This window comes from Leptopilina heterotoma, unplaced genomic scaffold (assembly GCF_015476425.1).
Source record: "Leptopilina heterotoma isolate Lh14 unplaced genomic scaffold, ASM1547642v1 Lhet_52, whole genome shotgun sequence".
Classification (NCBI taxonomy): Eukaryota; Metazoa; Arthropoda; class Insecta; order Hymenoptera; family Figitidae; genus Leptopilina; species Leptopilina heterotoma.
Window position 1 is genome coordinate 2,951,778 of NW_025111114.1, and position 14,932 is coordinate 2,966,709.

The 14,932-nt window shown below is 31.0% G+C and overlaps 1 protein-coding gene across 1 annotated transcript in view; it reads right to left on the minus strand.

Moving 5' to 3' along the window:
- Window positions 1–14,932, minus strand: part of LOC122508013 (division abnormally delayed protein) — a 191,666-nt gene that overhangs the window by 117,442 nt on the left and 59,292 nt on the right. The window contains exon 4 of the mRNA XM_043621080.1: window positions 12,991–13,192. Within this exon, the coding sequence (XP_043477015.1) occupies window positions 12,991–13,192 (202 nt within the window). The remainder of the gene's footprint in view (window positions 1–12,990; window positions 13,193–14,932) is intronic.

Genomic DNA, 14,932 nt, shown 5'->3' on the forward strand with positions numbered 1-14,932 from the left:
TTGGTCGGGCCGACTCTGGCCTGAGTCGGGCCGATGGTGGGTTAAACTATGGCAGCCAGAGTTTAGAGAACCTAATTTCACTTGGTCGGGCCGACTCTGGCCTGAGTCGGGCCGACGGTCGGTGAAACTATGGCAGCCAGAGTTTAGAGAACCTAATTTCACTTGGTCGGGCCGACTTTGGCCTGAGTCGGGCCGATGGTGGGTTAAACTATGGCAGCCAGAGTTTAAAAAACCTAATTTCACTTGGTCGGGCCGACTCTGGCCTGAGTCGGGCCGATGGTGGGTTAAACTATGGCAGCCAGAGTTTAAAAAACCTAATTTCAATTGGTCGGGCCGACTCTGGCCTGAGTCGGGCCGACGGTCGGTAAAACTATGGCAGCCAGAATGCAAAAAACCTAATTTCACTTGGTCGGGCCGACTCTGGCCTGAGTCGGGCCGACGGTCGGTGAAACTATGGCAGCCAGAGTTTAGAGAACCTAATTTTAGTTGGTCGGGCCGACTTTGGCCTGAGTCGGGCCGATGGTGGGTTAAACTATGGCAGCCAGAGTTTAAAAAACCTAATTTCACTTGGTCGGGCTGACTCTGGCCTGAGTCGGGCCGATGGTGGGTTAAACTATGGCAGCCAGAGTTTAAAAAACCTAATTTCAATTGGTCGGGCCGACTCTGGCCTGAGTCGGGCCGACGGTCGGTAAAACTATGGCAGCCAGAATGCAAAAAACCTAATTTCTGTTGGTCGGGCCGACTCTGGCCTGAGTCGGGCCGATGGTCGGTAAAACTATGGCAGCCAGAGTTTAAAAAACCTAATTTCTGTTGGTCGGGCCGACTCTGGCCTCAGTCGGGCCGATGGTGGGTTAAACTATGGCAGCCAGAGTTTAAAAAACCTAATTTCACTTGGTCGGGCTGACTCTGGCCTGAGTCGGGCCGACGGTCGGTAAAACTATGGCAGCCAGAATGCAAAAAACCTAATTTCACTTGGTCGGGCCGACTTTGGCCAGAGTCGGGCCGTTGGTCAGTTTGAAGTTGCAGCTTATAAAATCATTTTTGTTCTTAGGCTTTCATGTAAGCGTAGCGTAATGGTTAGCGTGTTAGACTTCGGTGCGTTAGGTTGCGAGTTCGATTCCTGCGAGCGTTAGAAATTTTAATTTGTATTTATGTGTAAGATTGCGTTTAGTGTTAAGATGTATACAATAAACAAATAAATAATGAATAATAATAATTAATAATAATAATAAATAATTAATAATTTTTTGCAATCGGTCGGCCGACTTTTGGCTGCCAAGGTCGGCACGACCAAGGTTGCCAAAGTGAATCCGACCTTCTTTCTCATGGTCGGCAAAGCTTTGGCACCCCTGGTCGGCCCGACTTTGGCAACCATAGTCGGCACGACCATGTCAGCCACTGGACGGCGGGTGTTACAATTCGCTAGTTCGGCCGACCTTTGGCTGCCAAGGTCGGCACGACCATGGTTGCCAAAGTCAAGCCGACATTCTTTCACATGGTTGGCAAAACTTTGGCACCCCTGGTCGGTCCGACTTTGGCAGCCATAGTCGGCCCGACCATGTCAGCCACTGGACGGCGGGTGTTACAATTCGCTAGTTCGGCCGACCTTTGGTTGCCAAGGTCGGCACGACTATCCACTTGGTCGGCGCGACCATGGCCCGACCAACTTTTCGCACCTGGGTATAATAGTTTTTGTCGAAGAATTTATTAAAATTTTATAAAATAATTGAATTTTTTCGAAATTTTGAATGTAATTGAATTTTTTTTAAAGAATTAAAAAAAATTGAATTCTTTCGTGAAATTTTTTTTGAAAATAAAATAATTCAATTTTTGCAAAAATTTTATAACGATTTAAGAAGAAATTGAATTCTTTTGTGGAATTTTTTTAGAAATAATTGAATTTTTTCGAAGAATTTATTAAAATTTTATAAAATAATTGAATTTTTTCGAAAAATATTATTAAAAATTTCTTTAAAATTGAATTCTTTGGTGAATTTTTTTTAATATAATTGAATTTTTTTAACGAATTAAAAAATAAGTGGAATTCTTTCGTGAAATTTTTTTAAAAATAATTGAATTATTTCAAATCTTTTATAATGAATTAAGAAGAAAATTGAATTCTTTCGTAAAAATTTTCTTGAAAATAATTGAATTTTTGCAAAGAATTTTACTGTTTGAAAAAATAATTAAATTGTTTCGAAGGATTTATTAAAATTCCAGAAAATAATTTGTATTCTTTCGTGAAATTTTATTAAAATTTTGCTTAAAAATAATTCAATTTTTACAAAAAATGTTACTATTTATAAAAAGAATTGAATTTCTGTCAAAAATTTTATTATTTATGAAAATAATTGAATTTTCGCGAAGAATTTTATTAAAATTTTAATTAAATTTTTTTTTGAAGAATTTCTTTTAATTTTTTTTACATAATAGAGTTTCTTTAATAATTTTAATTAAAAATTTTGAAAATAATTGATTTTTATGGACAATTTGTTTTAAATTTCTAAAATAATCGTGTTTGTTAAAAATTGAAATTAAACATTAAATTATTGAATTTTTAAAAAATTTTTGAAAATAATTGAATTTTTGCAGAGATTTGCAAAGAATGTTATTATTTATAAAAATAAATAAATTCTTGTTAAGATTTTTATTAAAATTTTTTAAATTAATAAACAACAATAATTAATTGTATTAAATTTGCTAATACTTGAATTTTTTTAAAGTTTGAATATGAAATTATTAAAAAATTCATATTTGAAAATTAAAAATTTTAGGTCTGTGAAGCTGGCCGAACCACTTTCATAAAAATGAATTTAAATTATACCATTAATTAGTGCTCAATTAGTGCTATTTTTGTACCATATTGCCCAATTTAGTGCTCAATGTTTATTTAAAAAAAACAATGATTCTGCTGAGTGAACGTTCCGCTGGCCGGACCATAACGAAAAACGCTTTAAAAACGCCAACAGAATATTTATAAATAGCCTATTATTTAGTGCTCAATTAGTGCTCAAAGATTAACAAAATAAAAAATTTTTTTATCAATTATTTATTTAAAAAAAAAAATTTTTTCGAATGAGTGAGTAATCCGCTAGCCAGACCATAACGAAAAACGCACTAAAAACACCAACAAAATATTTATCGATAGCCTATTATTTAGTGCTCAATTAGTGCTCAAAGATTAACAAAATAAAAAATTTTTTAATTAATTATTTATTTAAAAAAAAAAAATTTTTCGATTGAGTGAGTAATCCGCCAACCGCACCATTACGACAGACACGTCAAAAACAACAACAAAATATTTATCAATAGCCTAAAATTTAGTGCTCAATTAGTGCTTAAATATTAACACAATAAAAAATTGTTTATTAATTATTTATTTATAAAAAACATTTCTTTGAAAGAGTGAACACCTTAAAAATGTTTGAAATTCGTTTTATAATTCGTTTTCTTAGCCTATAATTTAGTGCTCAAATAGTGTTCGCAGATTAACAAAATAAAAATTTTTTTTTATTAATTATTTATTTAAAAGAAAAACTTATTCAAATGAGTGAGCGATCCGCTGGCCGGACATAACGAAAAACACGCTAAAAACGCCAACAGAATATTTACAATTAGCCTATTATTTAGTGCGCAATTAGTGCTCAAAGATTAACACAATTCAAAATTTGTTTATTAATTATTTATTTATAAAAAACATTTCTTCAATAGTTCTAGAGTTCCTGATAGTTTTTAGAAATAGTTCCGGCGATTAAATAGTAAAAAATAAGTTTTTCCATAATAGGGGGCCAACTTCACGCAGTCCCTCACTATTGAAAAAGTGGATTTATAATTAGAGTTTTTAGTTGTTTTAATAGAGTTCTAGAGTTCCCTACATTTTATTCGAATAGTTCTGATAATCCGAAGTCATAAAAAAATAATTGAAAACACGAGAATTTTTCAAAAAATCTAAAATGTTACGTTACAAGAGTTCTAATTAGAGTTCCGTTAGCCCCCCATCTAGATCAATAAAAAACTCTTATAACAATTTTTTCAAAACCTAAAAACTACAAAACTACAAGACTTTTATGTTTTAAAAGAAATTTTTTTTTTTTTCAATTGAAAGTTCTATGAGTTCTAATCAGATTTCTGTGAGCCCCCAATACTGTTCGATAAAATAACTATAATAGGTAACAATTTTCTTAAGACCCAAAAACTACTGAATTATACAAGACTTTAAAGTTTCAAAAAAATTCATTTTTTTGTTAAATTTAGAGTTCTAAGAGTTCTGATGAGAGTTCTGCGAGCCCCCAATAGTGTTCGATAAAAAACCCTGAAACCAATTTTTTCAAAACCTAAAAACTATTAAACTACAAGACTTTTATGTTTCAAAAGAAATTTGGTTTTTTTAAATTGAAAGTTCTATGAGTTCTAATCAGAGTTTTGTGAACCCCAAATGTTCAGACAACTACCAATTGCTTGGTCAATAAGCTTTGTTTTACATATATAATTACGCACCATTATGTATATCAACCTAAAAAGAACAATTAAACACTTTTTTAAAATTTGCAATGGCATTAACAGGATTTTACCGTGCCGTATTATCTCTATAACTATCCTTGTCCCTTGAGCCCATATTTCAGTTTTTTCTAAATTTTAAGGAACGACGTGAATTAATTTGAAAATAAATACGATATTCGTGTTCAGCAGGAAATTCCACTCCAAAAAAAAATACGTAAATAAATATTCTGAAACTCTAATATAGAAAACAATATGATAAACATAACGTTGACATTTTAGCAAAATAGACTATTTTCAAAAATAAACTCCTAACTTCGCAAATGGTGACAGATTGACTTCCAATTTTTACTATCATCTTTTGGTGTTAAAATGCGAATATACCATGAATTACTCGATTTTTGAGCAAGCAAAAACTTACTATCCTTGCCCCATCCTCCCCTGTATAAAAATATAAAATTAAAAAAATATATAAAAATTTTAATAAACTATAAAAATTAAATTCACCAGCTAATGTCAGGGTATTTAACGACATTTGATTTTACCAAAAATTATCATACTGATGTCAGATTAATCAGTTTCAAACAAATTCAATAAATTTTAAAATATTTTCCGCCATATTGAATCAGATATTTTGAATTTTGAAAAACTGATTTCAGATTCGTACACTGAGAAAACTGGAGAGTCAAATTCAGAGGTTCAAAAAGTGTATGTTTCCTATGCTTATGAAGAGAGTTAAATAGTCCTTCTAAAATAAATTTTGAATTGATAATGGAAATCTACTTGTATATTCTCTCCCATTATATCTGAGGGTTAAAAGTTGCGCAGAAAATGTGTACGATCTGATGCGCGCGAAATTATTTTTCTGACTCAAGATGGTTAATTTGTCCCTCTGTTATAAACTCATTTTCCCTCCAAAAGAAATGGCACGAATATCTGTCAATGGTGTATTTGAACATTTGGATTGTTATCCAATAGCTAACTCTCAAATATCAACGATTTGTCCCTCCAGATGTTTAGTCCAATACTCCAGTTTTCTCAGTGTAATCAGCGACTCTGAAAATCCCCAAGTATTCAGTTTCAAGTCAATCTGATCAATTTTTTATTTCGTTGTCCGCCATATTGGATCCGCCATTTTGAATTTCAGAAAACTAATGTCAGATTCGTTAATAGCGATCCTGAAAACCCTCAAGTAACCATTTTCAAACGAATTTGACCAATTAAAAAAATTTTCCGACATATTGGATCCGTCATTTTGAATTTTAAAAAACTAATGTCAGAATCGTGATCAGTGACCCTTAAAACCCCCGAGTAACCAGTTTCAAGCAAATTCGATGAATTTTGAAAAAAATTCCGCCATCTTGGATCCGTCATTTTGAATTTCGAAAAACTGATCTCAGATTCGTAATCAGCGACCCTAGAAACCTTAAGGTACCAAGTTTCATAAAAATCCATTAAAAATTTTTTCAACACACTTTTGTCCCGAACAGTGGAAATCTCGTTGACAGCCAAGGGGTTAATTTGTTAATAACTTTCGAAATTTTGCAGAACTCTTGTTCTTTTGGTAGAGAACTGTAGAACTCTTTATTATCTTTCAGAATATGAGGACAAAACTCTTTTTTGCATAAATAATAGTTCTATGCAAAGTTAACACCAAGTTTTTTCATTGTCGCTTTTTTTGTCAATCATCAGAACTATTTAAATAAAAATAGTTATAGAACTCGAGAACTATTGCTAAAGTGCCCAGAACTCTTGTTAAAATTTTGATTTTTTTAAAAAGTAGTGCCAACTTTACATGACTGAGTGTTTGAACTTATTCAATTATTCAAAAACAAATTCATTTCAAACCTTAACCCTTTAACGCCCAAATGTGCTGTTTTCCGACTTGAACTTTAACTTCGTACAACTATTAAAAGAAAGCTAAAAAAATTTCAAAAGTACCATTTCCTACTATTTTCGGGGTCGCTTTTTCAAATGGCGTTGTCAAAATTTTCAAAAAATGAAATTAACCCCCTCTTTTAATGAAATTTTCCAAAAACTGCAAGATTTTTGGATGAAATTTTTTTTTATTTCAATTTTCATTGTTATATCAGTATCTACATATCGTCTAAGGTATAAAAACCGTATTCCCGATAGCTGTACTTTAAAAATGTGCAGTAGTTTTTTTTCTTTTTTTTCATTCTTTTATTAAAAAATGGCGCCCGAACGCTAAATTTTTTTTTATTACACATACAAATTTTTTTTTCTAAATTTTCTTAAAATTCACTTGAAATTTGTTACTCGCGGGTTTATGGGGTCGCTAATTACGAATCTGATGTTAGTTTTAAAAAATTCAAAATGGCGGATTCAATATGGCGGACGATTTTTTTTTAAATTACCAAATTCGCCTGAAACTTGTTACTCGGGGGTTTTCAGGGTCGCTGATTACGAATATGATGTTAGTTTTTAAAAATCCAAAATGGCGGATCCAAAATGGCGCCCGAAAAAATAAAAATCATTCAGTTTGGCTTCAAAATTGGTACTCGGGGGTTTTTGGGGTCGCTGATTACGAATATGATGTTAGTTTTTAAAAATATAAAATTTCGGATCTAATATGTCGGACAAAAAAAATCATCCGGATTGGCTTGAAAATTGTTATTTGGGTCAATTTTGGAAAGCGTATAATAAAAGGGAGGTAAAGTGCAGATTTTATTTTATTTATTGAGGGTTAAATTAAAAAAAGTTTTATCTTGGGATGTAACATCTACCAAAACTTATTCTAAGTCCTGGTCACCTTCAGTCATTTGAATATCTGTTGCATATTAGATCCAAAATTTTAGATTTTTAAAAATTAACATCATATTCGTAATCAGCGACCCCAAAAACCCCCGAGTACCAATTTTTAAGCCAATCAGAATGATTTTTATATTTCGGTCGCCATTTTTGATCCGAAATTTTCTCTTTTTAAAAACTAACATCATATTCGTAATCAGCGACCCCAAAAACCCCCGAGTACCAATTTTTAAGCCAATCTGAATGATTTTTATTTTTTTGGTCGCTATTTTGGATCCGCTATTTTGGATTTTTAAAAACTAACATCATATTCGTAATCAGCGACCCTGAAAACCACCGAGTAACAAGTTTCAGGCGAATTTGGTAAATTTTTAAAAAAATTGTCCGCCATATTTAATCCGCCATTTTCAATTTTTCAAAACTAAAATCAGATTCGTAATTAGCGACCCCATAAACCCCCGAGTAACAGATTTCAAGTGAATTTAAGCAAATTAAGAAAAAAAAATTTCTATGTGTAATAAAAAAAAATTTAGCGTTCGGGCGCAATTTTTAATAAAAAATGAAAAAAAGACAAAAAAACTACTGCACATTTTTAAATTACAGTTATCGGGAATAGGGTTTTTATATCTCAGACGATATGCAGATACCGATATAACAATGAAAATTGAAATAAAAAAAAATTTCATCCAAAAATCTTGCAGTTTTTGGAAAATTTCATTAAAAGAGGGGGTTAATTTCATTTTTTGAAAATTTTGACAACGCCATTTGAAAAAGCGACCCCGAAAATAGTAGGAAATGGTACTTTTGAAATTTTTTTAGCTTTCTTTTAATAGTTGTACGAAGTTAAAGTTCAAGTCGGAAAACAGCACATTTGGGCGTTAAAGGGTTAAAGTCTTGTAATTCAGTAGTTTTTGGGTTTTGAGAAAATTGTTATTAGGGTTTTTTCTCGAACTCCATGGGTGGCTCACAGAACTCTGATCAGAACTACAAGAAATCTTAATTTAAAAAAAACAAATTTTTTTGAATCTTCAATGTCTTGTAGTTCAGTAGTTTTTAGGTTTTGAAAAAATTCTTATTAGGATTTTTTATCAAACACTATTGGGGGTTCACAAAACTCTGATTAGAACTCATAGAACTTTCAATTTAAAAAAAAAAAAATTTATTTTGAAACATAAAAGTCTTGTAGTTTAATAGTTTTTACACGGAGAAAAAGGAATTGTTAAATCTACTAATTAATTGTTAATATAGAACTAGCAAATCTGATTTGTTGTTGCAACAATTTTTTTTGTTCTACAAACAAATAAATTGTTATCACAACAATTTTGATTTGTTAGGAGAACAAAAAAACTGTTTCAACAACAAATCGATTTGCTAGTTCTATATTAACATTAATTAGTAAATTTAAGAATTCCTTTTTCTCCGTGTAGGTTTTGAAAAAATTGGTTTCAGGGTTTTTATCGAACACTATTGGGGGCTCGCAGAACTCTCATCAGAACTCTTAGAACTCTAAATTTAACAAAAAAAAGAATTTTTTTAAACTTTAAAGTCTTGTAATTCAGTAGTTTTTGGGTCTTAAGAAAATTGTTACCTATTATAGTTATTTTATCGAACAGTATTGGGGGCTCACAGAAATCTGATTAGAACTCATAGAACTTTCAATTGAAAAAAAAAATTTCTTTTAAAACATGAAAGTCTTGTAGTTTTGCAGTTTTTAGGTTTTGAAAAAATTGTTATAAGAGTTTTTTATCGATCTAGATGGGGGGCTAACGGAACTCTAATCAGAACTCTTGTAACGTAACATTATAGATTTTTTGAAAAATTCTCGTGTTTTCAATTATTTTTTTATGACTTCGAATTATCAGAACTATTCGAATAAAATGTAGGGAACTCTAGAACCCTATTAAAACCACTCAAAACTCTAATTATAAATCCACTTTTTCAATAGTGGGGGACTGCGTGAAGTTGGCCCCCTATTATGGAAAAACTTATTTTTTACTATTTAATAGCCGGAACTATTTTTAAAAACTATCAGGAACTCTAGAACTATTAAAGAAATGTTTTTTTTAAATGAATAATTAATAAACAATTTTTTATTTTGTTAATCTTTGAGCACTAATTGAGCACTAAATAATAGGCTATCGATAAATATTTTGTTGGTGTTTTTATTGCGTTTTTCGTTATGGTCTGGCTAACGGATTACTCACTCATTCGAAAAAATTTTTTTTTTTAAATAAATAATTAATAAAAAAAATTTTTTATTTTGTTGATTCTTGAGCACTAATTGAGCACTAAATAATAGGCTAATTGTAAATATTCTGTTGGCGTTTTTAGCGTGTTTTTCGTTATGTCCGGCCAGCGGATCGCTCACTCATTTGAATAAGTTTTTCTTTTAAATAAATAATTAATAAAAAAAAATTTTTATTTTGTTAATTTTTGAGCACTAATTGAGCACTAAATAATAGGCTAATTGTAAATATTCTGTTGGCGTTTTTAGCGTGTTTTTCGTTATGTCCGCCCAGCGGATCGCTCACTCATTTGAATAAGTTTTTCTTTTAAATAAATAACACAAGCCTGCAAAAAAATAAAAATTTCCCTTGTCTGAGATCGAGAAGTCATTTCCCGCAGTATTTGGTGCGCTGAATCCGAATCTGGCAACGAAAACCTCCCATCACGTCAGGATTTTGAGAAAAGTGGGGGTAAATTCCTAAAAATCATGTTTTTCGCAGTTTTTGAAAATTTCTACCGGGTAAGTCCGACGTGCTAGAGACTTGTCATAGGAGTCAAATTAAAGCCTGAACCCTGTACTTTAAGAAAATAAAGCGATATTGCTGACAACAAACTAAATTAGCCGTCAAAAATGATTTTTTTAACAGTTGGCAATCATAAAAATTGACTGACACTGTCCGTAAATACAATTATTTTAAAAAATGATTGGATTCGCTTAGAATTTATTGCTTTGGGGTTTTCGGGGTCGTTGCTTACAAATATGATGTCAAAATAAAAAATCTGTAGTTGGATTCATAATCAACGACCCTAAAAACCTCCGAGTAACAAGTTTCAAGTGAATTTGATAAATTCTGAAAAATAGATCCGCCATATTGTATCCGACATTTTGAATTTTAATAATCTGACAACATATTCGTAATCAGCGACCCCAAAAACCCCTGAGTAACAAATTTTAAGCGAATTTAATCATTTTTCAAATAGTTTTATTTACGGACAGTGTTAGTCAATTTTTATACTTGACAACTGTTAAAAAAATCATTTTTGATGGCTAATTTAGTTTGTTGTTAGCAATATCGCTATATCTTCTTAAAGTACAGGGTTCAGGCTTTAATTTGACTCCTATGACAAGTCTCTAGCACGTCGGATTTACCCGGTAGAAATTTACAAAAACAGCGAAAAACATGATTTTTGGGAATTTACCCCCACTTTTCTCAAAATCCTGACGTGATGGGAGGTTTCCGTTACCAGATTCGGATTCAGCGCACCAAATACTGCGGGAAATGACTTCTCGATCTCAGACAAGGGAAATTTTTATTTTTTTGCAGGCTTGTGAAAAAAAAATTTTTATTTTGTTAATCTGCGAACACTATTTGAGCACTAAATTATAGGCTAAGAAAACGAATTATAAAACGAATTTCAAACATTTTTAAGGTGTTCACTCTTTCAAAGAAATGTTTTTTATAAATAAATAATTAATAAACAATTTTTTATTGTGTTAATATTTAAGCACTAATTGAGCACTAAATTTTAGGCTATTGATAAATATTTTGTTGTTGTTTTTGACGTGTCTGTCGTAATGGTGCGGTTGGCGGATTACTCACTCAATCGAAAAATTTTTTTTTTTTTAAATAAATAATTAATTAAAAAATTTTTTATTTTGTTAATCTTTGAGCACTAATTGAGCACTAAATAATAGGCTATCGATAAATATTTTGTTGGTGTTTTTAGTGCGTTTTTCGTTATGGTCTGGCTAGCGGATTACTCACTCATTTGAAAAATTTTTTTTTTTAAATAAATAATTAATAAAAAAATTTTTTATTTTGTTAATCTTTGAGCACTAATTGAGCACTAAATAATAGGCTATCGATAAATATTTTGTTGGTGTTTTTAGTGCGTTTTTCGTTATGGTCTGGCTAGCGGATTACTCACTCATTCGAAAAAATTTTTTTTTTTAAATAAATAATTGATAAAAAAATTTTTTATTTTGTTAATCTTTTAGCACTAATTGAGCACTAAATAATAGGCTATTTATAAATATTCTGTTGGCGTTTTTAAAGCGTTTTTCGTTATGGTCCGGCCAGCGGAACGTTCACTCAGCAGAATCATTGTTTTTTTTAAATAAACATTGAGCACTAAATTGGGCAATATGGTACAAAAATAGCACTAATTGAGCACTAATTAATGGTATAATTTAAATTCATTTTTATGAAAGTGGTTCGGCCAGCTTCACAGACCTAAATTTTGTAATTTGCACAATAATAATAAATTGAATATCACGTTCCGCACATTTGCTAGTAAAATAATAAAATAAAATTTAAAAAAATGAATGAAATGAAAAAGAATAGTAAAGAACTAAAATACGAATAATAAGAATAATAAAAATACATTTTATCAATTCCAAACTGATAACTATGGACTCAATGGCAAAAAGAGAATGGGACGGGAGGACGAGTAGGTTTCATTTTTATGGTCAGATTACAGGTAACTTTTAATAACTCTACCTGCAAAAAAAAAAAAAAAAAAATTGAAATGAAATACGGGAGATGAAACCTCTTCCTTTTCCACTATTTATATATCGGGAACGAAGTGGAATGACGGAAAATACGCGTTGTCAAGCTTCCGGTTCAATAATCTGGCAGCGTCACTGAGCACGGAACCAATTTGCGATAATAACCATCGTGAGAAAATTATTCAATATCACTCGTCTTCCAAAAGCTCATTTTCCTCTTCAATTATATCCAAACTTCATATACTCAAAATATATGAACCTGATGATGAGGACTTTCTTTTTTCTCTCCATTTATACACGAAAGTTACAATTTCGATTTAGAAAAGGGAATTTAGAATTTTTTTCCCCTTTTTCAACTTATTTTACCTATAACGGATATTTTACACATTTCTTTAATTAATATTTTGTTTTACTTGAAACCAATATTTCGGTTTTCTCCAATTAATATATATTTTTAATTTATTTCAAATCAATATATCAGTTTTCTTAAAACCAATACTTCAGTTCATTAAAAATATTCAGTTCCTTATTTATTTATAATATTCAGTTCATTTATAAATATTATTTCAAATAAATATTTGTTTACTTCAAATAATATTTGTTTCTTTAAATCCAATACTTGAGTTAACTTCAATTATAATATTTTCGTCTATTCGAAAGGTACTACTTTAATTATAATATACCAAATATTAATTAACTGATTAACAAACTAAAAAAATAATTTCCAATTTTCTCTCCAAGTTTGATACCAAAGCAAACGGGAATATTCGTTCGATAATTGTTAATTAATTATTTAGCGAATTGTAAAATTTCCCCCCACATTCAAAAAGTAGTGAAATACTATACACAGAGGAGATATAAAAGTGAGAGGAAGAATGAGCATTTTGTATAGACACAATGTAATTTAGGCTTGGCCAATAATTTTTGGCCGATTCAAAGCAACAGAGAAAGAGAGAGATTGTTTTTTTGTTTGTTTTTTGACTGACCTTTTCCTCGAGTGCGGGCCCATTCTCCATTGCGTGCATAATGGCATCCGAAATGCGGGTGTCCAGCTGTCTGACCGCCTTTTCGGCGTTCAAGCCGAGAGTATCGCTAACACCGTCGACAGCAATAACCAGTCTTTCAACCGTTTCCACGTAACCAGACCACGCTAAATCGAGCTCCGATGCTGGTTCCGTCAGACAACCCCTGTCAAAAGAAAAAAGGTTTCTCCTTTAGTTCCACCTTCTCGCCAAAAACAAAATATATTGTGACTCAAAAATATCCAAACTACCAATCGATTTTTTGGAAGTAAATGAAAGGTATGGAGGCGAAATTGGAAGCAGAAAATAATGCTGCAATAAAAGGGACAACAAATGAAGGAGCTCAAGAAGATGATGAAGAAGAAGTAGCAGAAATAAAATTAGCATTAGAAACGGAAAAAGAAGTTGTAGCAAAAGTCGGAACAAAAGAAGAAGCACAACTAGAAACAACAGTTGATAAAGCGTCAAAAGTAGCACTAAATACAGAAGATGTTTTAGTAGAAACATTAGTAGCATCAATATTTAGGTCAAAACAAAAGCGAAATAAAAAAAAGCAGAAATAAAAGCAGAAGCAAAAATCTTGCTGAAGATGCTGCAACAGAAGTAGAAGCGAATTTTCCTGATAAAGACGAAGCAGAAACAAAATTAGAAACAAATGTTTTTGATAAAGATAAAGCAGAATTAGAAATAGAAGCAAACGTTACAGATAAAGCTGAAGCAGATAAAGTTGTAGCAAAAGTAGAAACAAAAGAAGAAGCAAAACTAAAAGCAACAGTTATGATGAGGCATGCAAAGTAACACTAAATACAGAAGAGGTTGTAGTAGAAACATTAGCATCATCAGTATTAAAGGTAGAAACAAAAGCAAAAATAGAAGCGAAAGCAAAAAACAAAAATAAAAGCAGCATTAACAGTAAAAAGAAATAAAGAAGCCAAAGAAAAATCAGAAATCGCATTAGAAACAGAAATAGAAGTTGTAGCAAAAGTAGAGAAAAAAGAATAAGCACAACAAGAAACAACAGTTGATATATCATTAGAAGTAGCACTAAATACAAAAGATGTTTTAGTAGAAACATTAATAGCATCATTATTAAAGGTAGAAACAGAATCAAAAATATAAGCGAAAGCAAAAATGAAAACAGAAGTAGGAGAATATTAACAGTAAAAAGAAATAAGAAAGGCAAAGAAAAATCAGAAATAGAAATAGCATTAGAAATAGCACTAGAAACAACAGTTGTATTAGAAAAATTATCATCATCAGTATTAAAGGTAGTAACAGAAGCAAAAATAGAAACAAAAGTAGAAGCAGCATTAACAGTAAAAACAAATAAAGAAACTAAAGAAAAATCAGAAATAGAAATAGCTTTACAAACTTAAATAGAAGTTTTAGCAAAAGTAGTAACAAAAGAACCAGAATCATAAATAGCATTAGAAACAGAAATAGAAGTTGTAACAAAAGCAGAACAAAAATAAAAACAGAAATAAACGCAGAAGCAAAAATCAAAGCTGAAGATGCAACAGAAGTATAGCAACTGTTTCTGATAAAGATAAAGCAAAATCAAAAATAGAAATAACATTAAAAACAGAAAAAGAAGTTGTAGCAAATGTAGAAACAGAAGAAGCTCAACTAGAAACAACAGTTCATGAAGCCTCAAAAGTAGCACTAAATACAGAAGATGTTGTAACAGAAACGAGAACAGAAATATTAGTAACATCAGTTTTGCAAGTGGAAACAGAAGCAAAAATAAAAACAAAAATGAAAGCAGCAATAACAGTAAAAACAAATAAAGAAACCAAAGAAAAATCAATAATAGAAATAGCATTTGAAACAGAAATAATAGAAGTTGTAACAAAAGTAGAAGCAAAAAAAGGAGCAGAATTAACAGTAAAAAATTAATAAAGAAATC